At 43.5% G+C, this 27,172-nt stretch overlaps 1 protein-coding gene across 2 annotated transcripts in view; it reads right to left on the minus strand.

Moving 5' to 3' along the window:
• The window catches only part of UBN1 (ubinuclein 1), a 38,026-nt gene that overhangs the window by 8,474 nt on the left and 2,380 nt on the right, over window positions 1-27,172 (minus strand). For both annotated transcript variants that reach the window (XM_059415389.1, XM_059415388.1), the window contains exons 2-14: window positions 24,672-24,959; window positions 20,748-20,834; window positions 20,062-20,157; window positions 19,579-19,713; window positions 18,777-18,880; window positions 17,621-18,059; window positions 10,987-11,057; window positions 9,584-9,713; window positions 9,289-9,407; window positions 8,923-9,051; window positions 8,591-8,737; window positions 627-677; window positions 489-531 (exon numbers count right to left, since the gene is read on the minus strand). In XM_059415389.1, the coding sequence (XP_059271372.1) occupies window positions 489-531; window positions 627-677; window positions 8,591-8,737; window positions 8,923-9,051; window positions 9,289-9,407; window positions 9,584-9,713; window positions 10,987-11,057; window positions 17,621-18,059; window positions 18,777-18,880; window positions 19,579-19,713; window positions 20,062-20,157; window positions 20,748-20,834; window positions 24,672-24,920 (1,800 nt within the window). In that variant the 5' untranslated portion in view covers window positions 24,921-24,959. The remainder of the gene's footprint in view (window positions 1-488; window positions 532-626; window positions 678-8,590; window positions 8,738-8,922; window positions 9,052-9,288; window positions 9,408-9,583; window positions 9,714-10,986; window positions 11,058-17,620; window positions 18,060-18,776; window positions 18,881-19,578; window positions 19,714-20,061; window positions 20,158-20,747; window positions 20,835-24,671; window positions 24,960-27,172) is intronic.

The raw sequence follows: 27,172 nt of genomic DNA on the forward strand, positions 1-27,172 counted from the left end.
ACCCGCACCCGGCGAGCGGACCCGCACCCGGCGAGCGGACCCGCACCCGGCGAGCGGACCCGCACCCCGAGCGGACCCACACCCGGCGAGCAGTGTTCTTCCACGGAAAGAGGACCACCACACTGTCAGACCTTCACACCAGCAGGGGCTCTTCACTCCTCAGAGGGCTGTTCGGCAGACCTCATTTAAATCCAACCACTGCGGCCGCTGCCGCCGCCACCACCACCCTAGGAACGGACCAGGAGAGTACTGTATCCTAGAATTAAGGCTGGAAGGTACTAAGTGGCCTAGCTCAGGTCTGTGCCCTGCCAACCTCAGGCCCCCGCAGTGGGCCAGGATGCCTCTTGGATAGTCTCAAAAGTGCCATCCAGAAGGACTGTCCCCCAGTCCAGCAAAGTGCAATCAGTGGCTCTAGTTTCATACTCAGAGGTTTCATATACACGGCTGGAGAGGAAGGAGACCAGCACGTGATCTGACTGCCGACTCACCTTCATCTTGATTTTAGAAGAGGCCATTACTTTCTTCTTGGCCCTGTTCAAGGGAATGAACACAGAAAAGGTTTAGAAATCCACAGAGGAGGTCCAAGTAACAGTCACCCTGAGAAGAGAAAATACTGAGACACTCACAGGATTGATGTCAAGTGCCCGTGGCCTCGTCTGCTCTCCTTAAACAGAGTCCTGAAACAGACAGAGAACACTAGGCAGTCTGTGCAAACCTCCTGAAGGCAGGCACTCTGCTTCTAGAGCTTTCCTGCCATCCCTAGTACTCAATGGCTGTAAGACCTTAAATGTCAGTGACCTGGTGAGTTTAATTCCTAGTGAGAGAATCTAAAGTGGCTGCACTGACCACGTGGAAGCAAACAGTCTAGGAGTGACCCCAAAAAGCTATGGCTCTGCCCCAAAATTTCTCATAGTGATTTTGCCCCCAAAGGCGGGAGTGCTTTCCTTATTGTTGATTCTCATTCCTTCCAAGAGTTAAATGCGGAATAACCACAGCATGTCTTTTTCCACAGAAACAACAGAATTTTGTGTCCCTCTCTGCACAGTTTCAGATGTTCAATCTGTAAAGAAAAGGGCAAATACACCTAGAGAAGGAACAGAGATGAAGAAAGGCTCCATGATTTGGATTCTGGGAAGATGGTGGAGTAGGAAGCAACAGGAATGGTCTACCCATTTGGACAACAAGTGCACTAAAAGAATCTAAAACAACAATTTAGGGGGTGTCTGGCAGCTTGGTTGAGTGTCCATCTCTTGATTTTGGTTCAGACTCAAAGCAGAGTCTGCTTGAGATGGTCTCTCCCCCTCTCTCCCTCACATGCTTGAGCTTTCCCTCTCTCTAATAAAAAAGTAAATCGTAAAACTAAATAACTACTTTGGAATTCTACACTGTGCTGAAGCCTTACAACTTACAGGGGAAGGCCTGGAAGGTAAACTGTCATCAGTTTCAGCTCTTAGCACAGTTGCAGCCTTCTGTCCCCAGCCCCAAGGCTGACAGCCATACATGTGTCCCCAAAGCAGCTTACAAGAACTAGGGTGGGCAAAAATGCACTGTCCTTCCAAGTCGCAGGAATCTCTGCTCTGACTGTTGCTTTTCATCACAGAGATGCAGACAAAGAGGTGGGCTCCTACTGCTGTCCACCCTCCCCCCCCCCACACACCACCCCCTGTGGCAAATCCCTGCCCCTCTGGCTGAGGTGACTTCCAGGGGATTTGAAAAACTGGTGCCCTTTCTCCCTCCTTCACTGTTCACTTTCCCACTTTCCCGAGACAGATATTAAAAAACACAACATTCAAAACAACTGCATAGATGGGGAAAAATGAGAAAGTGACTACACAAGCTTAAGGAATGGCTGAGACAAGACCTGGGAAGAGAACATCAAGTAAATATAAAGTTTACACTGCAAGCTGCTCCCAGGCCCAGAGACAACCCACAACCTTCTCAAAAACAAAAATATATAGAATGGGGGCCATAATTAATCATACTGTATTGTGTGTTTGAAAGTTGTTGAGTCAGTCTCTTTTTTTTTAAGATTTATTTGAGGGGCGCCTGGGTGGCTCAGTGGGTTAAAGCCTCTGCCTTCGGCTGAGGTCATGATCCCGGGGTCCTGGGATTGAGCCCCACATCGGGCTCTCTGCTTAGCAGGGAGCCTGCTTCCCCCGTGCTCTCTGCCTGGCCCTCTGCCTACTTGTGATCTCTGTCAAATACATAAATAAAAATAAAATTGTAAAAAAAGATTTTACTTATTTGAGAGAGAGAAATCATGAGCATCAGGGGGAGAAAGAGAAGCAGACTCCCTGTTAAGCAAGGAGCCTGATACAGGACTCGATCCCAGGACCTTGGGATCATGACCAGAACTGAAGGCAAACACTTAACTAACTGAGCCACCCAGGTGTCCTTTTTTATAAAGTAGGTTCCAACATGGGGCTTGAACTCATGACCCTGAGATCAAGACCTGAACTGAGATCTAGAGTCAGACACTTAACTGACTGAGACACGAAGGCACCCCTAAGAGAGTTAATCTTAAAAGTTCTTGTCAGGGCACATGGGTGGCCTGTGCCACCCAAAACAGGAAAGAAGTGACCCTTCAAGGGGGAAAAATAAAACAACCCAGAAACTCTCCCTGAAAAAGACCTAATGGCCAATACACTAGACAAAGACTTTAAAAAAACAATGATCTTACAGATGCTCAAAGAACTACAGGAAGATGTGGAGAAAGTAAAAAAAGAGTATGTGAACAAAATGGAACTAGCAATAAAGAGACGGAAAACCTATAAAGAAATTAAGAAGAGATTCTAGAGCTTTAAAGTACAATAACTGAAATGAAAACTTTCCTGGAGATATTCAACCACAGATGTGAACAGAGAATAGTGGAAATCACCATGTCTAAGGAACAGAGAGAAAAAAGACTGAAGAAAAGCGAGGAACGTGTGGGACTCCACCTGCTGTAGAAGTCCCAGAAGGAGAAGAGAGGGGAGAAAGGGCAGAGACAACAGTGGAAGAAGCACCGGCTAAAACCCCCCAATGCAAAGGATGAATATAAACATCCGAAATGCTCAATGAACTCCAAGATGTACCTCACACAGAGAAACCCTCTGATCAGACTTTTAAAACACAAAGACAGAATCTTGAAAGCCCCAAGAGAGAAGTAAATCATCACATAAAATTATCAACAGATTTCTCATTAGAAATGTTGGAGGCCAAAAGATAGTGGGCTAATATGTCCAAAGTGCTAAAAGAAAAGGTCCAACAAGAATCCTATATCCAGGGCGCCTGGGTGGCTCAGTGGGTTAAGCCGCTGCCTTCGGCTCAGGTCATGATCTCAGGGTCCTGGGATCGAGTCCCACATCAGGCTCTCTGCTCAGCAGGGAGCCTGCTTCCTCCTCTCTCTCTCTGCCTGCCTCTCTGCCTACTTGTGATCTCTCTCTGTCAAATAAATAAATAAAATCTTTAAAAAAAAAAAAAAAAAAGAATCCTATATCCAGCAAAACCTTCCTTCAAAAGTGGGAGATACATGAAGATATTCCCAGATGGACAAGGGCTGAAGGACATCATCACCACTGGACTGCCCTGCAGGGAATGCTCAAGGGCACCCTGTGGGGTCACATAAAAGGATACCAGACTGTACTTCAGAGCCATGTGAAGAAATAAGGATCTCAAACAGTAAATACGGGGTTCCTGGGTAGCTCAGTTGGTTAAGCGATTGACTTGGTTTCAGCTCAGGTTGTGATCTCAGGGTCATGAGATCAAACCCAGCATCAGGTTCCAGACTCAGTGCAGAATCTCCTTGAAATTCTCTCTCGCCCTCTCTCTCCCTCTGCCCCTCCCCCTGCACAGGTGCATGCTTGTTCTCTCTCTCAAATAAAAAACTTGAGCTCTTGGGAGCCTGGGTGGCTCTATGGGTAAGCCTCTGCCTTCGGCTCAGGTCGTGGTCTCAGGGTCCTGGGATCGAGTCCCACATCGGGCTCTCTGCTCAGCGGGGAGCCTGCTTCTCCCCCTTTTCTCTCTGTCTGCCTCTCTGCCTACTTGTGAGCTCTGTCAAATAAATAAATAAATTCTTAAAAAAAATTTGAGGGGTGCCTGGGTGGCTCAGTGGGTTAAAGCCTCTGCCTTTGGCTCAGGTCATGATCCCAGGATTCTGGGATAGAGCCCCGCATCAGGCTCTCTGTTCCGCAGGGAGCTTGCTTCCTTCTCTCTCTGCCTGCCTCTCTGCCTACTTGTGATCTCTGTCTGTCAAATAAATAAATAAAATCTTTAAAAAAATTTAAAAATAAATAAATCTCACACCAACAACCTAACTCTACAACTTAAGGAACAAAAAAAGATTAAATTAAACCTAAAGCAAGCAGAAGGAAGAAAATATAGACGAGAGCATAGGTAAGTAAAACAGAAAATCAATAGAGAAAAATCAGTAAGAGCAAAAGCTGGTTCTTTGAAAACATCAACACAATTGGCAAACCCTTCCTTAGCTAGACCAACTAAGAAATGTTCAAGAGAATGGGCACCTGCGTGGCTCAGTGGGTTAAGCCTCTGCCTTCAGCTCAGGTCATGATCCCAGGGTTCTGGGATCGAGCCCCGCATCAGGCTCTCTGTTCAGCAGGGAGCCTGCTTCCCCCTCTCTCTCTGCTTGCCTCTCTGCCTACTTGTGATCCCTCTTTCTTTGTCAAATAAAATAAAATCTTAACAAAAAAATCTCCTAACAAAGGCCTGGACCTGAAACCTTCATGGGTGGATTCAACCAAGCATGTAAAGAACTACTACCAATCCTTCTCAAACTTTTCCAAAAAACTGAAGAGGAAATACTTTCAAATTCATTCTGTGAAGCTGGCATTACCCTGATACCAAAGCCAGGCAAAGACACACAAGAAAATTACAGACCAATATCCTGTATTAACACCAGTGCAAAACTCCCAAAGAACTACTAGCAAACAGGGTTCAGAAGCATATTAAAAACATTATACGTATGCTCGCTTCGGCAGCACATACACTAAAAACATTATACATCACGACCAATTGAGTTTTTTTTTTTTTTAAAGATTTTGTTTACTTGAGAGAGATAGAGAAATCAAGAAGAGCGGGGAGAGGTAGAGGGAGAAGCAGACTCCTTACTGAGCAAGGAGCCCAGTGGAAGATCCCAGGACCCTGGGATCATGACCTGAGCCAAAGGCAGAAGCTTACCTGACTGAGCCACATGGGAACCCAAGACCAAGTGAAATTTATGCCTGAAATATAAGGGTGATTCAATATATGAAAAGTGACCAATGCAGTATGCCACATCAACAGAATGAAGGGAAAAAAACCTCACACAATCATTTCAGTTGATGTAGGAAAGACAAAGGACAAAATTCCACACCCTCTCATGATAAAAAACTCAACAAGCTAGGAACAGGAATACCTCCACAGAGTAAAAGCCAAATGAGAACCTCCCCCACCAGTGAACATCCTAATGGTGAAAGGCTAAAATCATTTCCTCTAAGATCAGGAACAAGGTAAGAATGCTGGCTTTCACCACTTCTATTCAACATAGTACTATGAGTTCTAACCATAGCAGTTAGACAAGAAAGAGAAACAAAAGGCATCCAAATTGAAAGGAGAAGTAAGGTGAGCCCTGTTTGCAGATAGGATTTTTTATTTGGAAGACTCTAAAGATTCCAAAAAATTTTAGAATGAATTCTGCAAAGCAGCAAGACACAAAAGCAACACACACAAAAATCAGTTGTAGGGGCGCCTGGGTGGCTCAGCGGGTTGGGGCCTCTGCCTTTGGCCCAGGTCATGATCCCGGGACCCTGGGATCGAGCCTCGCATCGGACTCTCTGCTCAGTGCAGAGCCTGCTTTTCTCTCTCTCTCTCTGCCTGCCTCTCTGCCTACTTGTGTTCTCTGTCAAATAAATAAAATCTTTAAAAAAAGAAAAAACAGTTGTATTTCTGTACATAAAAAAATGAACAATGAACAATCTAAAAGGAAATTACAAAAATAATTCTATTCACAACAGCATCAAAAGAAAAAAACAAAACAGAAAAATTTAGGAATTACCCTCACCAAAGGATGTAAGAGACTTGTACAGTGAAAATGACAAAACATTACTGAAAGAAAGTTAAATATATAAATAGAAACACATTCCATCATGGACTAGACAACTTATTATTACTGAATTGTAATCTCAGGACTACCCAAAGTCGTCTATAGATGCAATGCAATCCCTATCAAAATCCTAATGCATTATTCGCAGAAATAGAAAAACACATCCCAAAATTCAATATGGATTTTCAAGGGACCCTGAATAGCCAAAATAATCTTAAAAAAGAATAAAGTTGGGGCGCCTGGGTGGCTTGGTTGGTTAAGTGCCTGCCTTCAACTCAGGTCATCATCCCAGGGTCCCGGGATGGAGTCCCACATTGGGCTCCCAGCTCCGCAGGGAGTCTGCTGCTCCCTCTGAAGTTCTACCCTTTCAGGCTCTCTCTTTCTTGCTCTCTCAAATAAATAAACAAAATCTTAAAAAAAAAAAAAGAGAAGAAGAAGAAAGTTGGAGAATCACACTTCCTGATTTACTACCAAGTCACAGTAATCCAAACAGTGCATTATTGGTATAAAGGCAGACACAAATACCAACAGAAAAGGACAGAGAGCCCAGAAATAAAACCCTCACATATGTGGTCAAATGATTTTTTTTTTTTAAAGATTTAATTTATTTGACAGACCGAGATCACAAGTAGGCAGAGAGGCCAGCAGAGAGAAGAAGGGAAGCAGGTTCCCTGCTGAGCAGAGAGCCAGATGCGGGGCTTGATCTCAGGACCATGAGACCATGACCTGAGCCGAAGACAGAGGCTTAACCCACTGAGCCACCCAGGTGCCCCGGTCAAATGATTTTTGACAAAGATGTGAAGACCAATGAAGGAAGGACAGTCTTATCAACAGATGGTGCTGGGAAAACTGGATGCCACATCCAAAAAAAATGAAGTTGGACCGTTAACACCATATACAAAAATTAGCTCAGCTTCATGACATTGGATCTGACAATTAGAACTTAGATAGGACACCAAAGGTACAGACAACAAAAAGTAGACAAATTGGACTTCATTAAATTTAGAAATTTTGTGCACCAAAAGATATTATCCACTGAGTAAAAAGGCAACTCACAAAATGGTAGAAAATATTTGGAAATCACATCTGTCAAGGATATTAGAGATTAATATCCAGAATACAGTAAGAACTCCTGAAACTCAACAATGCAACAAATAACCCAATTAAAAAATAGGGGTAGGACTTTTTTTTTTTTTTTTTTTGGTGTAGGACTTTATATAAATGGCCCATTAGTACACGAAAAGTTGCTCAACAACACTGATCACTAGGAAAATTCAAATCAAATCTATAGGGAGATACCACCTCAGGTATCAGTGGCTACCGTCAAAAACCCAGGAAACGGCGAGTTCTGGTGAGGATGTGGACAAAATGGAACCCTTATGCAGTGTTGGTAGAAATGTGAAATGACAGAGCCACATGGAAAACACCAATGGTTCCTCAAGAAATTAAACATACAATTATCATACAATCCAGCAATTCCACTGCCAGGCATACACACACAACTGAAAGCAGGGTGTGAAAGAGGTATTTGTATAGCCAAGGCCATAACAGCATGATTCACAACAGCTAAAACAGGAAGCAACCCAAGTATCAATAAATGCACGGATAAGTAAAATGTGGTCTATACGTATGATGGAGTATTATTCTGACTTCAAAAGGAAGCAATTCTGTAATGTGAAATACAGACAAATCCTTGAGGATACTATCCTAAGTGAAAAAAGCCAGTTACACAAAGACAAATTCTGTATGATTCCACTGCTGTGAGGTACTCCGAGGAGTCAAAATCATAGACAGAAAGTAGAACAGTGGTCACAGAATCGGGAAGGGGTGGGGAGATATGAAGTTATTGTTTAATGGGTATAGAGTTTCAGTTTTATAAGATGACAAGAGTTATAGAAATGGATGGTGATAGCTACATAACAATGTAAATGTATTTAAAACCACTGAACCATGCACCTGAAAATGGTTAGGACAGTAAATTTTATGTAAGGTATATTTTCCCACAGTGGGCGGGGGTTGGGGGAGCATTAGCTCCAGCCACCTTTCCTGCCTTCGGATGGCAACTATGGTCCATTCACCTGAGAAGCTACGTAACTCCAATAAGCAGTCAGCCCTGCTACTCACAAATGAGACTTCTGTTCAGAACGGGACGAGGTTTCCAATACGAATCTATCTCTCAACTTCTACGAGAAGCCATTACCTCAAAACAGGTAAGAGCAGACTGAAGTGAGAAGAGCGCGCCCCAACTCGGAGCTGAAGTGGGACTAAGAACGACAAAGACAAAACCCCGCAGGTAACTTCCCTCTTCAAGGGAAGAGTAAGAGCCACGCACAGCAACCGGCACACACTCCGGCTACTCAAGCGAGATGGGGATTGAGTCAGCCAGAGGGTGAGTCCCCGAGGGCAGGGACCCTGTTGGCTGGCACGACAGAAGCACTCCGGTATCTCTTTACTGCAAGAACGCTCCACTGCCTCACCACACCGACCACGCTGGCTGCTCGTGGCCCTCACCTGGCCTGCATCCAGCCTTTGGGCCACAAAGGTTTGACCTCAGCATCCAGAAAGGCCTTCACATAGTCCTCCCAAGACTGGGTCTTGTTGTTCCTCTCCAAATCGTAGCTCTCCAGTTTTATCTTCACCACGTGACAGAGCAGCTCCCTGAGAGGTAGAAAGAAGTCAAAAACTTCAAACTACCCCAAATGCTTCTTTCAAGGTTTCAATCATGTGCTTTCAGCAGCCCTGATTAAAGTAAATGATTCTAACCTTCATTAGAAACACAGGAACATGCTCAGACACTGGCCCCACAAACCCTCCAATGAGGCAAGGTCCCAGTTTGGGCACACCTGATTTCATCATTCCACTGGAACTTCTTCCGGGGTCCCATTATCCTCCGGCCCCCCTTTTCCTCATCTTCTTCCTCATCAGAGCACATCCGCTCCCTCTGCTCCTTGTCCTTCTCCTCTTCCAGCATCCTATAGTGTAAATAGGACCAATGGGAACCTAAGGTCACTGCCATGGAAGAACTACTTCCTCCCAGACCCACCACCTCCCCCCTGCCCACACCCTGCCCCAGGCTTCCAAGACAAGGGGAAAATGCTGCAGAAGAGCCAAGAATCTCATTCACAAATGTAATCATGGGGGAGAAAAGAAAGAAAGAAAGAGTGGAGGCAAGAGGATGATGTCATGTGAGTGCCATGAGACACACTTACTTAGCGACCTTGGCTTGTGTGTGTGCCTGGCATTCATCCTGGTACTTGGCCATCTGCTCTGGCATTGCCCTTCCAATGGCTTCCTTAAGCTTCTGGAGAGGCTCCTTCAGACGCCCTCCCTGCAGAGAGGAGGACATTTTATCAGACTGGTTTACGCATCACTTCTTATACTGAGGATACACTACTGGAATAACTGCATGAAGGCAGGACAACAGCAGATGTGGCATCTGTGAAGACTCAGTCACCCTCTCTGCTGGGCCCTGAAGCCAAGGGACTCCACTCCACAGTTACCCACCTGTTCATAGAGGTGAAGTTTCCGAGCACGCTTGACCAGGGTGTCCTTGCTGCAGGGCAGGAATGAAGCAAGGTAGGCATACACCCCAGAACGGATTTGGCTACTCAGCTCCCGAGTTTGCACCTCTATGCTGAAGAACAGAACAAAGTCATCAAGAGCCCGCAGCTCACTGGAGCTCCTCGCATCATGAGGTCACCCTACTGCAGAGAGGGGGAGCCAACAACAGATCAAACCTTACGCTCTCGGTCACACAATGTAACTGAGTGACCAGTGCAACAGATCCCCAGGAGTCACCAAATCAGAAGTCCCACACCTGACGAACTTGGCTAGGTACAGAGGGCCAAGGCCCTCAGGTCAAAGACAAGACCGACTCAAAGGCAGTCAGGAAAACAGAAACTGAGAGAACAAGCTCTGAAGTACTAAATTTCACAAACAAAAAGAACACAAGAGCTTTCAAAATGAAAGTGATTGGGTTACTTGCTGTAGACAGGAAATACTTTCCAACAGTGTTTCCTTTTTTCCCCAGTATTATCCCTAATAAGGAGGTCAGGAAAATCCTCACCCCTCCAGTGTCCCCATCCAAATAAGCAGAAAAAGTATTTGTCTTCAATCCTTTGAGCTCTTTGTATTTGGCATGCCCCAGCAGGCTACTGTTGACACAAACCTCTCATGTGTGCTGACCCTCAGGTGTTCCCTACAGCCCAGGCTTCCTGACCCAGGAGGCCAATCCCCATCCTGGTCATTTGCTAGAACATTCCCAAGCCTTAACAACTGTTCTTACATGTGCAAAATCCTCAGTTGTTGAGCAAGAAGCTTCCTCTGCTAAATAATGCAGTGCAGAGAGAGAAGCCAGCAGAGCTGGAAGGCCGGATACCAAGAACTCGGTTTGGATTTCTATGTGCAGGGTTTTTTTTGCTTTTTAATATAATTCATACATGTGCAACATCTCAGAGGCTCAGGCACCTGGGAGAAGTGCCAAGGGATGATATTTACATAGCCAGGCCTTGGGAGAAAAGACAGCGAGAGGAGAATGATCCTAGGAGAGCAGGCTCCTATGGCTACACCAAGTTATCTCTTATTTTTCTGGATTCTCAAAGACAGTCAAAGCAACACTTCTCTCTCTCATCTCATACTTGCCAGAAAATCCTCTTGCAACTGGCTATGAATATTAAACAAGTGTTCTAATAATACCTGTTGCCTAAGGTCAGTAAGGTCTATCATTTCTTGGAGATAAATATTTGGTGCACCCAACCCCCTTTTAAAAAAAGAATAAACAATAAAACCCATTTTTTTTCCCTCTCATAAGTGGTTATCGTTACTGTAGTTCAATCAGTGCTCATCTCCCCTAGCCTGCTCAAGCCAGGCATGGTAAGAGCAGATGCCCGGAAACAAAAGATACTCACTCTAAGAGGGTGCCATTAACATCTTGGGTGAAGAACTTCTGTCTGCTCTCTCCTTCAGCAGCTCTGGCAGCCTGGTTCACAGCAGACAGTAACATCCGTTAGTGCACTTTCGCCACACGACCACACATGCCCGCAGGCACAAGACCAGTCAGTCCCTACAGAACACCTGCCAATTTGATAAAATCCTCACTACTCAGTCCTAATCCCAGATTAAGTTTACCTATGATGGCTATATGCTCCACAATTGGTATATCCAGCTTTTTCAAATGCTTTTTTCCAAAGCATCTATGCAAAAGCATCTATGAACTGTCTATTCTTCCCAGGACTTGAAAAGACAGCCACATAAAAGAACATCTACAGAGCCAAAGCAATCATGATGCATTGGATTCAACCAGCTAGTTAACCCCTGTGACTGGCAGTCTTGTCGCCTCAACTGTGAGTTGCTATTTCCATACGTCTACAGTATAAAAACAATTAAGAACCTCCACAAAACCACAAAATCCAAAGACCTTTATTCCCCTCACCCCTAAATAATAATAAAGTGCTACTTTAGCATTTAAGGACATTGTAATTCTTGGGAAATTCACAATCTAGTTACAGTGTATCACAAACTCTATTACCCAGACCATCTGAACTACTAACACACCTTCCTACCTATTGACACAAGTAGCAGAGCAGGCTACTATACAGTCTTTTGCTTCCCATGAGAACACAGTTAGCACCCTGGATGGCAGCCAGGACAGGCAGTCAGGGCACTGATTGCAGAAGTCAGGAAAGCAATCCTGGCAGAAGTCTGAACCACTGGTTCTCATACTCAGCTGCATACTGGAATTACCTGGTGGCTTTCCCCACCCTAGACCAACCACTTCAGAATCTCTGGGGACGAGGCCCAGCATCTGCTTCTTCAAAAGGAGCCCCGTAACTCTAACATGCAGAGAGGATTGAGAACTGCTGATCTAACCCAAGAGTTGCTGGTCCAAAGGCATTAGGCAAAAATTAAGTATCTAAAATCAGGATTGATATAGAATAATGACCACAAACCAGGACAATAAGAGGACTGTCTAAAACAATCCTGATCAACCCCTCCAGGCACTGAGAACCAACCTCCACCTTCCTATCACCCCATCTGCCTTCCCTCTGTGTCTTCTTCCTACCTCTGCTCCCTGTCTTCTCCGTTAAAACTCCTTAGAGATGGAGCCCAAAGGTCTACCAAAACTACCTTCTCCTAATATCTTCTCCTTCACAGCTTTGAAGTAACACAATGCATGCAGATCTCTCAAATCTAAATCTCTAGCCCTATACCCTTTCTTCTGAGCTCTGGATTAGAATTTCCAATGACTTCTGTGAATCGATGATCCTCTGGTATGGACACTCACCCAAAACCAAACCCACTAGCTTCTGCTCCTCCTTCTGTGTTTCCTACTTCTAATAATGATACTCCATCCTCTTGAAATCCTTCCACTCCCCTCTTTAAAACCCTCAGGTAGCTCTCTCCAAACCCAGCATCAAATCCAAACTCCTTTATGTGGCATTTATGACTTTCCAGGACCTGGCCCCAGCCAGCCACTCCAGCGGGTTCCCATTCCATCCAACTTAACAACTCCTTGTCCATCCTCAGCTCTATGTCCTGGCTCCCTATAAGACCATCTCACCACTGGCCCTGGCCAAGTCTGTTGCCTCCAGTCTGATTCATATGTATCTTCAGGTGCTTCTGTCTTACCTCCTCAAAGCTGGCTGTTCACCTGACCATCTGCTTGGCCACCCAAACATCACAGAGCTTACCTCATTCTGCTCTGTCCTACAGCCAGATGTTCACACGTCTACTGGTCCACTTACAGAACAAGCTCACGGAGAACATGAATGAATCTTACTTGTCAATATATTTCCCACAGCTGCCTATCACATAACAGAATTTAGTAAATGTTGCCTGAGTGAACGCATGAAGGAAAAACAGGTATTATTGAAAGAATGCAACCAGAGGAACCAGACGAGACGCAAAACTCAAGCTTCTGCAGACCCTGGAGGGAGGGAGGGAAGTACAAAGGCCCAGGATGAAAAAGGGTGAAATGGCTGGATGGAAATGAAATAAAGGGTGTGACTTTTAATCCATTCATTCACCTGCCAATTTCTTACAGTCTCAGAAGGATTCAGAATTCTCAGCACTTCTAATATACTGAGAGTATGATTTCAGTTTGAGAGAGAATAAATCTGGGTCATTCTCTTACTTAAGCTTACACAATGCTAGCTACAAGATCCAGAAGCACTTCCATATTAATTCAATCTAATTACTTTAACATGTATTTCAAATGCCCCACTGTTTGTAAGACCTATCAACAAGCCTGGGTTTCCATTTGAATTTTATTTTTAGATATCAGCCAGTTCCTCCAATGTGTCAGAGGTTTTCTGGCAATATACTTCTTCTTTTTTTTTTTTTTTTAAAAGATTTTTTTTTTTTTTTTAAATTTATTTTACAGAGAGAAATCACAAGTAGATGGAGAGGCAGGCAGAGAGAGAGAGAGAGGGAAGCAGGCTCCCCGCTGAGCAGAGAGCCCGATGCGGGGCTCGATCCCAGGACTCTGAGATCATGACCTGAGCCGAAGGCAGCGGCCTAACCCACTGAGCCACCCAGGTGCCCCCTGGCAATATACTTCTTAAGAAGATTTTTTTCTGATGCCTTTTGAATTGTGTAGACAATTATCTCTGAGGTTCTGGTTTTATACGGAGATAATTAGTCACGTGCTATATATTTATTTTTTTAAAGTATTTTGAGAGACAAAGAGGGAAAGAGACAGAGAGCACGTGAGCAGGGAGGGAGAAGGGCAGACGCAGAGGGAAAGAAGCAGACTCCCAGCTGAGCGTGGAGCCTGATGAGGGGCTCAATCTCACAACCCTGAGATCAGGACCTGAGCCCAAACCAAGAGTCGGACACAACCGACTAGCCACGCAGGTGCCCCTCAAGTGTTCTGTTTTTAAAATAAATCTAATTAAAAGAACAGATTTTTATCTGACAGTCTTCCGGAAATAAGTGAGGCTCCTCAACCCTAAGAAGAGACACCCTTGCTTATGGAGTTGTACAGGTTGGTCAATCCTAAATTAGGAAATAAGTTAAACCAAACAGCCCAATCATGCTGATTTATAATAACTCCAACAGCCCTTTAATGAGCTGTTTTAATTAGAAGAAAAGCCACTTGCAGCCTCTTAGCACCTAAATCAGAACCTTATATACTGTACCTGTTTTTGCTGGTATGATTTTCTTTTTAGAAAAGATCAAACAAGTTAGTTGTTTTGTTTTGTTTTTTTTCTACCTTTTTCTCCTTGGATCCAGGTCTCCCTGGATTTGTGATGTAGGAGTTCTAAGTCTATAGGAGGGTAAGCTGTGAGCAGGTAGATTAGAGGGGTGGGCGGCATGGGGTTTCTGTTTCTTTTCTTTCCTCAGTGTTGTTCCCATTTTATGCTTGAGTCAATAGACCTGGATCATCTGTATGGACCAGGCTGACTAGCTGCCAAACTACATCAAGACAAGTACCCTGGGGTGGGTGGGGGGGGGGAGAAGGGGGACACGACACTCCTGACCTTTCTAACAACGAAGACAAAAGGCACAATCAAAGCATATTAAGTGCAGACAGGGTAAGGCCATCAAATCAAATCACTGGATTTCTTGGGGCCCATAAAAATGCACAATACAAGGGAATAGGAAATGAAAAACAGGCTAACATAAGAAAACAGTGACCACTGCTTGGGCATCCACCAGGGCAGCCTTCTTAGGGTTCCTATTTAACATATTTAAGTTTTCAAATAGATTTTGTTCAAAGTTTTAGGCATCATGTCTAGTTAGAAGGTAAATCTAATTCTCGCTTCCCACAGCAAAGATGAATTCCTAAGGAACGGATACGTATCAGATTAGAATCGGTTTATGAGACTGTGATAGATGGCAAAGAGGACCTCAGATCCCTTCCCTCCCAGTACATGCATTCTGCTGCGGGGAGGTGGCCTCTAATTTCCCAACCCTCCAACCTGGTTTGCTCCTGTGACTTGCTTTACCAACAGAGTGGAAGAAGGGATGCGAACACACACCTTCTATGGCTACATCTTACATGCCTTGCAGCTTCCACCTTCATTCTCTTGAAATGTTGCCCTGAAACTGCCATACCCTGGAGAAACCCAGGATGAAAGATCAGAGGAGGGAAAGGCCAGCTGCTCTGGTCATCTTGGCCATCCCAGCAGTCCCAGCACCTGGCCAACTTGTCAGCTGAATGTAGCCACAAGAGTAAGCCAGGCAGGGCCAGAAGAGGAACTGCCCGGTCACCCAGAGTCAGGAGAAACGAACTATTCTTTGAAGCCCTAAGATTTGGGCAGTTTTCTAGACAACAGTAGAAACTGATGTATTTATTACCCAGGGCAAAAATTTTACATGTAAACAATCTTATAAAAATAAAAGAGTATAAAAGATAGTAAGGGGAGTGAAAAATAAAGTGAGAAACACATAACACTACTAATGTTAGAGTTATTTACATCAAGTTTAATTTAAATTTTAAAAACGCAATGTCCAGTTCAAGATTGAGGACAGGGCTCCTTATTAAGGATCCAAATACCATGGGTGGCTTTTGGAATTGTATGCAGTTTTTATGTACATAGGCTTTTTTCTACTGGGAAGAATAGCTTTCCCAGCAGATGCTCAGTGAGATCTGGGTTTAGAGCACTTGTGCACACAATGCAGGAGGCTCCAAGTACCCAAGCAAAGGCCCTGGTGGTAACGGAGCACCTGAGCATCTTTGGAATGGCATTAAATAATTTTCTAAAAATAAGCCTTCTTTTCCATGCAACCATCAGAAGTGATGAGGGCTTTACAATAATATTTATTAAGTGAAGAAAGCAGGAAACAATTATTCACAACTATAATTACAACTGCATAAAAACATACACAGAAGCTAGAAAGGAATAAGCAAATTGAAAATAGTTTTCAGATTGGCAGAATGATACTTTCTACCCCATTTCCCAAAGTTTCTTAACACTGTTATAGTAGAAGGGCCAGGTGATGACTAAAGTATCAATTTCACATATGAACACTATATTTTCATTTCAGTATGTCAACTTGTCCTGGTCACCACCTTCCCACCAAAACCCAAGCCTACCTTATCTACGGGATCCAGAACCCTGTCTCCATTGTCCCAAGAGATAACCTGGCAATCGCTGAGGAAGGACAGCTTGCTCAGGGTCCATCCAGTGGACTCCAGAAAGCGAGGCTTTCTTGAATCACAACCCAATGCTGTTGCATGTTAAGCCACTCTGTTTCCATTGCACTGGTCCATCTTTCCCAAGAAACTGAAATAATGAGTCTAAGTTATCAGACTAGAACACTACCTACAGTGGGGATAGGGACAAATCCAAGAATGGTTTTGACTTTTCTCTCAAGAAATGACTGACTACTGCCACATATATCTCACTCAACTTGCTTAACAAGACTTTCAGAAGCTACAAAACAATTTGATTACAAACTGGAGGATTGAGAAGAACATTTTTAAACAAATTCTGAGAGCAAACACAGAACAGTATGCTCAAACATGCCAAGTTCAGATTCAACTACTTCCAACTTAATGTCCTATTAAGATATACTCTGAATCCCTGACACGGCACAATTCATTTAAGTCATCACATTCAAACAGAATACTGCACACAGGCTAACAAGGAAGCACAAGAAATCCAAGTAAGACATTTGCTTTACTTTGTATGTTGTGCTTAAATATTTTTTGGAAACAAGAAAATCATTTGTAGCACTGGTTAACATTTTACCCTTCCCTAAAACACAAGAGAGATTACGTTTAACAGTGATTCTGAAATCCTGTGAGAATCACTGGCTTAAGATTTAAGCTACAGACTATGAATGCCGCAAGAGTTGCATTATAAGTCATGATGCCCAAGGTAAAACGTTCTTTTAATTAAAAGTCATCGTAACTAATGACCTATGCTTCGTTTATGGTTAGTAATACATTACCAAAGTGACAATTCTTAGCACTCTAGAAATCCATTCCCAATGGCCATCGGCTGCTACAGCCTAAAGACTGTCACTGTTTTCAATGGTTCACGGACATTACTAAGGTTCAGCTCCTTTCATCTATCACGTGAACCTTAGGCATTCCTGTAATCACTACCTAATGGTGACGACAGGCAAGCCCAAGGAGCAACTGAAACCCAGTGGCAACTAAGCACATACTCTCTGTGGGTAACATTCATCTACAAGCTTTTGTGAATTTTGAAAACATTCAAAAGATTACTAAAATGACCGATCTGTGCCTCAGCTGCCTGCTGCCAACATCAGCGTCAGTCTATTGCACCAAAGGAGAGATAACCGCAGGGAAGGAACTGATAGGCAGGAAATGGAAAGACAGAAATTCCCCCCAGAAGAAAGCAGATTTTCCAGCTCTGGAAGAACCACAAAAGGCCTAAAAGTGATGTCTGATGGGCAGAGCTTACGTGGGTTCCTCCCTTGGGAGGAGAAGAGAGCTTGGAAAAGCTTACAGCAAAGCTGCCAATTCACTAAGGGCTGCTATGGGCAGGGAGCTTCATGTGGTGCAGAACCAGCGTCAATCTGCCCAAACCGCTTCCTGGAAAGCCCGGCCACTCTGTGTCACCATACCTGAGCCAGCTCCTTAACGCGCTTCTCCAGGGGTGCAGGCAGGCCTTCAGGGAGGGAAGAGGGCTGCCTGAATTCCTGGTCCAGTCCCACCCCAAGGGAATCGCTCTCATCATCCATATCACGGAAAGGGCTTCCTTCTGGAGACTCACTGAGCAGCTGCTCCAAGTCCAAATCAGTCAGCGAGTCCATGGCAGTGGCTGCCTGGAGCAAGTCGTTGTCAGAAGTGGAGCCAAAGAGCGAGAGCAAGGGGTCAGAGGTGCCCTCCAATTCCCGCAGGCCCTGAGCTTCTGCCGACGAGACCGCTACAGGCTTATGGTCTTCGTCCCTCTTTCTCTGAGCCTCTTTCTCCTTCTGAAATTTCTTTAGCATCTCTTTCACACTCAAAGCCCCAGAATATTTCTTTTTCTTCTTCTCCTTACTGGCATTGAGGGCTGTGAAGCTGCAAGCAAGGAGGAAATTGGTTACAAGAGTTGCAGTACAGCTCTGAAGGGAAATTCATGAGAGACTGCCCCTGCTCCCAGCGCAACTGTCTCCAGGAACCTCAGTCACAAGGCCACCCTGTTACTCCTCCTCCCTCCTCTTGGCATATGAAGCTCCTTCTTGCTGGGACCAAAGCTTGAGATTTAATACAGGTTAGCAAAACAGTGTCACAGAATGCTAAATATCCGATGTGTTTTTAAAAACCACTGCCAGGCTGAAATAAAAGGTTGCAAAAAAAAGGGGTGGGCGGCAAGAAAAGTATTTAGCGGGAAAAAGCAGGAGCAGCAGAGAGCAGCAGCAACTTGAAGGGCAGCTGGGGTGAGACCAAGTGAGGCGAAGAAAGCAGGAGACCACAGAAGACAAAGGAAATGGCAGAGACGGAAGGAGAACTGGGGCAGAGGAGGGGAGCCCAAGAGAACAAGAAACATCAGCAGTCACACAGTGACAGAAATAGCTGCCAACGCTGACAGAGGGACAGAGAGAACTCCAGTGTCTGACACACAGAGATGTGAGAGCACCGACTGCCCAGAAGGGCATTGCAGGAGGCGTGAGAGGGAACGGAAGGCCAGGCCCTGCTGCCTCTTCTGAAGCTGTGAGGAGGAGGGCGCGTCAGCTCCCAGGTGTCCTGCCCTAACAGGTCAGATTTTATCCTAGCAAAGAAGCTGCTGCCTCTCACCCGGCTTTGGAAAACTTGGACTTTTTCGATTTCTTCTCCTTGTCATAAGTGTCATCTTTTTTCTTCTTCTTTATCTTCTCACCACCTTCCTTCAACTTCCGCTTCTGAGAATTAAAGACAAGGCACAGTTACACGGCTCCCTAACTCAGGGAGCAAGTGCACTACACAGCACTGGCCTTGCTCCGCCCAGGGGACACCCTGAGAGCTGTCTTATTGCCTTCATGAGCAACAGCTTTCAGATCAGTCCCTGGACCACAGACCTGCAAGAGGTCAACACAGCATTCCCACTGACAGTGTCTCCTGGAAGCACCCAGGGCTGAGGCAAGAGGCCATTCTGTAGCCTGAAACTTTTCTAGTTCAAGTAAGCTGTATATGGGCCCCACCTCTTATTTGAAACACACAGGCAGTGGTGGGCAGATTTATCTTAAGGCTAACATTTTTTTGGTGGGGTGACAGCCCTGGGAACTGAAGTCCTCTACATGTCCACAGAAGAGACACAGCAAGGCTGGTGCAAACTCCCCTCACTCCACACCCTTGACTGCCTTAAGTCCCCGCCCTGAGACCACCTCAAGAAACAAATCTCTGCTGAGCCTACTCGGACACAGGCATGGACACCTCCAGGTTCATGGCACCTCGCCACAGTAGAGGTGTGAGAAGTGACCTGTCAGCCTCGGCACAGCTCATGCCTTTCCACCAAGCTCCTGAGCCAACCTAAACCAGCATTTTGGCAAGTCACCTACTGATCTTATAAAGTCATACAAGAAAAGCACTTCTGAAATCCAAAAGCAAGTATCATTCTAACCTTTGGAGATTTCTTCTTCTTTTCTTTAATGAAGTCATCCTCAGATTCAGATGCTTGTCTAAACTGCAGGGTTCCCGAGTTAATGTAAAATCCTCCATACTTTGTAGTCAAAGAAGCTGGAACAAGCTCATCATACTGAAGGGGGGAAAACAAACAGTCAGCTCCGAGTTTTGGTACTCTAGTCCAAAGGTACAGAGTGGGTCTTGGTAGAGCAGGTATGACTGTGTTCTTCTGTGACTTTTCAGACAAGACCTGCTTCTGGTCAACCACGGATGTCCAAGCTCAAAGGCGTTTGGACAAATCTAGTCAACATTTTCAGTAAGGGAAACATGGCCTGATCAAACCTGTCACTTCCTCCCACACCAGGGCGGTCTTTTCTTCACACTGAGGGCATGCCCACACCAACCCAACCTCCACCTCCAGGCCATCATCAGTAGAAACTAGGATGTCATGATTCCAGGGGCATTTTCAGTAAGGACTTACCGCCTCAGAATTATCAATGAAGGAGTCAGATTCGTCATAACCGTATCCCATGTCAATCAGGTCCTGTATCCTATCTTTTCTACGTTTCTTTCCACCCTAAAATTTAAAATAGGTTATATGCTTTTTCCATGTGTAACTGTAGTAAAAACACATAGCATGAGGCCCACCCTCTTAACAAGAAATGTTTAAGTCTAAGGCCACACACTTTCTTTGATACACAGAATTAACTGTTGCCTTGAATTCCATCAACTAGTGACTAAAGGTTGTAAAATCAGTGAAGCAGTCACACACACACACACACACACACACACACACACACACACCTACACCCACTCCAAACCCCATTCCCTTGAAGACCTTCTAAAAAGAACAGATTTGTATCTGCATAAAATGACCTAAAACAGAAGAAGGAACTAAATGGCTTTTATGCTTTGTATCAAAACATTTATTCTAAGCATAAATTCTAGGAATAAAAGGCCCTTCTTGCTTATTTATCCATTTAGCTTCACACACCACTGCCTGCCACATGCATTTTCTGTACCTTAATGCATTTATCTAATAATTGCATTTTGTTCTCTCCAACCTCTATACTTGTTTAGATGATAATCCACTAAAGGAACATAAAAATGTCTGGAAACCTCTCCCACTCAACGAGGTTGTTTTGTTGCCCAAGAGAGGAATCTTACATATTTTTCTTCAAATTTCCGGGCAAGGGCCTCCACTTTATGCCTTTCCTTTTCTTCATCATTGAAAGGATCTGAGAGATCTTTCTTCTGTAAAGAGACCATTCCACAAAAATAAGAGTCACAAAAAATTCCCACAATCCTATTCATAATACCTGCACTGACTACTCGATACCCATGAACTGCATAATGAAAACAGCTTTTTCAAAAAAGACAAGATAAAAACATGCTACTCTCCCAACAGTGTTTACCTTAGTTGCTAAAGGAAATAAAGTTTCCATTCACATAATTCAACAAAACTTAACTAAATGCCTACAAGTGCCCACCAAAGCACTATGTCCTAGAGGGCTCCAAATATGGCAAAGGGCATTTAGTTAGGGATGCTCAACCTGTATAGAACTGTTCCAATAGAGTTGGTTTCCTTTGTTTTTTTGTTTTTTTTTTTTTTAAGATTTTATTTATTTATATGAGAGAATGAGAGAGAGAGCGCGCGCGCAAGAGCATGAGAGGAGAGAAGATCAGAGCTGGAGAAGTAGACTCCCGGTTGAGCAGGGAGCCCAATGTGGGACTCAATCTTGGGACTCCAGGATCATGACCTGACCTGAAGGCAGTTGCTTAATGAACTGAGCCACCCAGGCACCCCCAGTTGGTTTCCTTTTTAACCCTAAAAACTTTTCCACACATTTAAAAACAGTACTCTAAGATGGTCCATAGGCTTCACTGACTTCCAAAGCAGTCAAGAGCTCAAAAAGGTTAAGAACCCACTGAAAGTAGTACAAGTCCTGGAGAGCTATTCTGCTGTATTTCTTAGTAGAGTGGTATGAACCTGCACTTCCCTCACTGCTATCAATAGTCAAAACAAACAAAAAATAGTCATAACCAGGTTCATAGCATTCCCTCTGCCTAGAAGCTTATCTTGATGGATTAACAATCTTATCTTTCCTCCCAATGTCAGTACCCACTCCCAATATTTTCATATGGTTTTCCAGTTTTATTTCTACTCCATGAAAGTAGTTTTCCATTTTTCTCATCAAGTAAATTTTCAAGAGCTGGACTTTAAGTTTCTTTGGCAAGGAACCTTAATTTTAATAAAAGACTCCTAAACGGAATACATTTAAGTAGACAAAAATCACTAAAGACTGGATGCCCGTCTTAAGACCCTCCCATCCCTGCCCACTGGAATCCCACCCACTCACGAGGACCAGTTAAATGAGATACTGTGGAATGTACATATAAGTGCCACAAGTGAGTGTTCTTTAAAACATACACTCATCTGTACCTTCTTTTTTTTTTTTTTTTTAAGATTTTATTTATTTGACAGACAGAGATCACAAGTAGGCACAGAGGCAGGCAGAGAGAGAGAGAGGGAAGCAGGCTCCCTGCTGAGCAGAGAGCCCGACACGGGGCTCGATCCCAAGACCCTGAGATCATGACATGAGCCGAAGGCAGAGGCTTTAACCCACTGAGCCGCCCAGGCGCCCCTCATCTGTACCTTCTTATGTTTTCTACAATGATCACATATAACTCAAGCACTCTAAGTAATTTAAAGAACTTCCACCAATCTAGAGAAATACTGGATACAATGCATACTCTCTCACATCTTGCAACCAGTAGTTTTCCAAAAAGGACTACTTTTGTGTGCATGAAGGTCCACCTCTGTCCACCCACAGCATCGGAATGTAAGCTCTCTGTTGTCCAAGCCCTGCAGGGTTTGTTTTTACATAAGACTTAGCAACTGCCACATTGTAACTCCTGTTACCTGTGTTGGCTTAATTCTAAAGTATCTACAAGACTGAAAGCTCCTTTGAGGCTGGGATAGTGGCTTCTCCACCTTTATATAGTCTTCAGCATCTTGCCCAGTGCCTTTATAAGAAATATATGCTGGGGTACCTGGGTGGCTCAGTTGTTGAGCGTCTCCGTTCAGCTCAGGTCATGATCCCAGGGTTCTGGGACTGAGCCCTGCATCAGCCTCTATGCTCAATGGGAAGCCTGCTTCTCCCTCTCCCACTCCCCCTGCTTGTGTTCCTTCTCTCGCTGGGTCTCTCTGTGTCAAATAAAATCTTAAATAAAATAAAAATATATATGTGTGTGTGTGTGTGTGTGTGTGTGTATACGGGCGTGGGTGGTTCATTGGGTTAAGGCCTCTGCCTTCAGCTCAGGTCATGATCCCAGGGTCCTTGGATTGAGCCCCGAATTGGGCTCTCTTCTCAGCGGGGATAGTGCTTCCTCCTCTCTGCCTGCCTCTCCGCCTACTAATGATCTCTGTCAAATAAATAAATAAAATCTTAAAAAATATATATATATATGTATACATATATATATACATACACATACACTAACTAAATTAATACATGAATCCATCAGATTACATAATACTTTGAAAACCACAGAGTAGACACAAAGATTCAGGAGTTCTGAACCTAAGGGCCAGGAATGAATCCCCTGAAACTGAATCCAAAGCTGTGTATGCTCCATACATTTTTCTGCTATGGAGAATATCTGGATCCCTCAAAAAGATGGAATCAGAGTACTAGAGTTCTAATTTCAGTTAAACCCATAAATAAAGACCTCAACCAATCCCTGCTACTGTCTCTTCCTCTCAAGGAAGATGATCCCATTCCGAGCTTGGAAAAGAAATCATAAATGGATTTGAAATTATTTTTTCTTATTCTGCCCAAAGCCCTCAAATAACAGGTTGACCCTTCGCAGAAACTTACTGGCTTCCCTTCAGTTAATCAGATCTTAATCAGGGAAACACATTTTAACCTGAGCAAAGAAAAGATAATCCTCCTAACCAAAGGCACTCACCTCCTCTTTCCGGGATTTCAGCACAAGAGTGAATTAAAAATAAAGGAGCACAGGCCACTGAGTTATGCTGCCAAAAAATATATGCAGCAAAAAATACGTGATCTTGTTCTACCCTCAAGCACCCTGTAAGCCAGGTACCAGGCTGATCCTCATTTTACTAAGAGCCACTCTAGTGACCAAAATACTCCAAATTAGAGCAGTGGACCCGTGTAGTATTTTGGAAGAGCAGGAAGAGGATTTCTGGTGTCCTGGAAAATATTATATTTTATAATCCAGGCACAGGATACATGGGTATATTGAGCTTGTGAAAATGCATCAACCTGTTAATTTATCATATATGCACTTTTCTTATGTATTTAATAGAGCAAATGGTATTTTTTTAAATTTTACAATGTTAATTATCAAAACATCAGTAATAGCTAAAGGTGGTGATGGGTACATGAGGGCTTTTATACTACTCTCTTCCTCTGAGCTTGAGGAACTTCCTTGAGAAGTTCCATACTGAACAAAACAAACCTGCCGGGAAAATAAATAGGTCATTTTAAAAAACATTTAAGAAATCAAACTGATTCTCAAAAGACCTAAAGGCTACGACCCAATTCTGACAAACAAAATATATTAAAAAAAAAAAAAAATCCCATAAAAACAGGTCTCCATCCATCCAGGAAAAGAAACTATCCAGAATCTCACTGTTCAGAAGAGATGAGCTGTCAGGGTCTTTTCTCGTCTGCCCCTTACACGAACCAGAGTGAGATTCCATTGGAAAAGAAAAATGTCCAGCACCAAATTCCAGGGCTGGAACAGCCAGGAACTGCTCACCTTTACACATAACACGTATAACCTTGGCGTGAAAAGCTTCATTGTTTCTTATTAGCCATAATTCATATTAGCCTTGGATGCAGTGTTCTCTCTAGCATAAATCAGGAGAATGGTTCTAGAAAGAATTCTATCCTCTCCTGCCAGTGGCAAAACCAGCACACCTTGTGACTGCTTTGGACTGCCATGATCTTGGGATAGCCAGAGCCTTTCTAGTCTTGCTTCCACCCTTCAGAAGCCCCTTTTGCACAGGATGTGCCATGCACTTATCCACAGACTGAGACTGAGGCTGCTGGGGTGTACCTTGTCTGCGGGTTGAAGGCCTTTCACCTTCCCTCGTATGTTCTTCACCAGCTCCGGGTAGAAGAACTCTGGACAGCGCTTGTGATCCGGCTCGAAGAGGGTGAGTGTAATCCGAACAGCTGCTGCAGCCGGCTCAGAGTCCTGATGCTGTTCTGTTCCCCCAACCTCCTCTTTCCGGGATTTCTTCAAAAATGCAGGATTCAGAGAACCTGGGAGAGAGGTGAACTGGACCCTGTGGGGCTCCGACATGGCTACCAACAAGTCTTAGCGGGTGTCACTGCATGGCTTCTGTTAACATTAAAAGAAGGGCCAGGTCAAACCAAGATGATAAAAATGGTGATTTTTCCTGTTCAGCTACTCAGATTCAAGCTTAAAAGAATTTCTTTGTCAAGAAGAATCCTTTGTTAAGTTGATCTTTATTACCACTCACTGCTTCTTTCTTCTTCAATACTATTCATCTTAAATATACCATTTTTAAATGTAAACGTAAATCACCCCAAATCCTATCATTGAGAGATAGTGTTCAGCATACTTCTTTCTAGTCTTTTTTTCTATGCCTAGCCAATAGTTCTTTGATGTTAGAGAATCCATTCTGATAGGGCCTTAAAGAATCCTCAAAACTGCAAATACCACTAGAGAACAGTATTTTTCGTTTAATTTATCCGACACTTTTTTTTTCTGGCTGAGAATAATCTCTTTCTTAAGATCTCTATATTTTTATCACCAGCACTGCACTTACATTTAGGGCCTATCTTTACAATGAGAAAGTTTTCAGCAGATCACAAAAGGCACTGCCTCTTCTGGATACGTAAAAAAACAGTGTCTCAAGAGGACTGTGGCTCGGCTCATTTCCTAACACACCTGCCTCTCCACCCAAAACTTGGCCTCAGCAAAATGAAAAATTATCACATGCCAAAGACCTTCAAAGTTGCTTGGAAATGGTCAAAATAGATAGTAAAGCTCAGAATATCAAGGGTTTACGGAATATAAATATCTAAACACACACAGTTTTTGTGTGGTGCTTCAGGTATCATCTATAGTATATATGTCCAGCTTTTTAAAACACACTCTAGTGTGAACTTTCTACAATGCCACTAAATAAAAATATTTACTGTAGCCTTGTTTATACAAGAAAAATGATTTTAAAAAACCACCTCAATATCCAGCATTAAGGAAATGGTTGAAAAAAAATCACAGCTTTTTATGAAACAAGATGGGACTGGGAGGGAGACAAATCATAAGAGGCTCTTAATCTCACAAAACAAACTGAGGGTTGCCAGAAGAGGGTGGGGGCAGGGAGAGGGTGGCTGGGTGTTGGACATTGGGGAGGATATGTGCTATGGTGAGTGCCGTGAAATGTGTAAGCCTGATAAATCACAGACCTGTACCCCTAGGGCAAATAATACATTATATATTAATAAAAATAATTTTTAAAAATCGTAACTTTTTACAATTCTTATAAATCCATAAATTTTGATATATACAATGCCTGTCATACCACTTAAAACTACATTTTTCTGCTTTGTTACTGTTTTAAGATTAAACTGAGATATAAAGGAAATTTTAACTTAGTTTTCACAAGGTACTCTAACTTGGCTTCTTCCCAGCATCAATCCCTAACCTTTCTTTTCCCTGCTGACTTGGCTTCTGTTATAGAGTAATGCATTAGACATCTTAAGATCTGTTACTAAAATGTAACCTGTTAATCTAGTATATGTAGACACTGTTTAACCAAAACTATACTGTTTTGAAGTTTCTATGGTGTATTTTAATATCTCTAATCAAAAATTCATCCTTATTATTCTTTTAAATATAGTTATTCAAGCCTGTTTATTATTTCAGGTCAGAATTATTTTGACATATTCCAAAAAAAAGTTCACTGTATTTTGACAGTAGTGAATGATTAGTAGAAACTAATTCAAGAAGATTTACGCATGTCACATATATCCACATGTAAGAATGTTTACTATATACGTAATGTTCACTTTTTTTCTACTATGAACAAGAATTCTGATTGCTAAGATCAGGGAGTAAAATATCTAAAAATGAAGAGTTAGAATAATCCTAAGTAGGCAGCAAAGTAATTAGCAGCAAAATAGATTAGTAGTGCAAAAAACCATCATGCACTAAAATGTTGGGGGGAAACTCCCCTAAAAAAACCTTTCAAGGGCCCCAGGACATTCACGATGCCCTGGGTTGTGAAAATAAATCACAGCTGAAAGCTGATGCTTAAAGGCCCCCCACTGACACAAGCGGGCAAGGTCTCACTATAAGAAGGGAACATGCAAGTTAACAGATGAAATATAGGACATTCACCCTGGAAGGGGCAACCAGGTTCCTGTCCTTGTCCAGACAGTAATTTTTCTTTTTAGGATTTCACTTATTTATGACAGAGAACAAGCAGAGGGGGCTGGAGAGGGGAGAAGCAGGCTCCCCGTTGAGCAGGGAGCTCAATATGGGGAAATGAGGCTCAATCCCAGGATGCTGGGATCATGACCTGA

This window comes from Mustela nigripes, chromosome 11 (assembly GCF_022355385.1).
Source record: "Mustela nigripes isolate SB6536 chromosome 11, MUSNIG.SB6536, whole genome shotgun sequence".
Lineage (NCBI taxonomy): Eukaryota > Metazoa > Chordata > Mammalia > Carnivora > Mustelidae > Mustela > Mustela nigripes.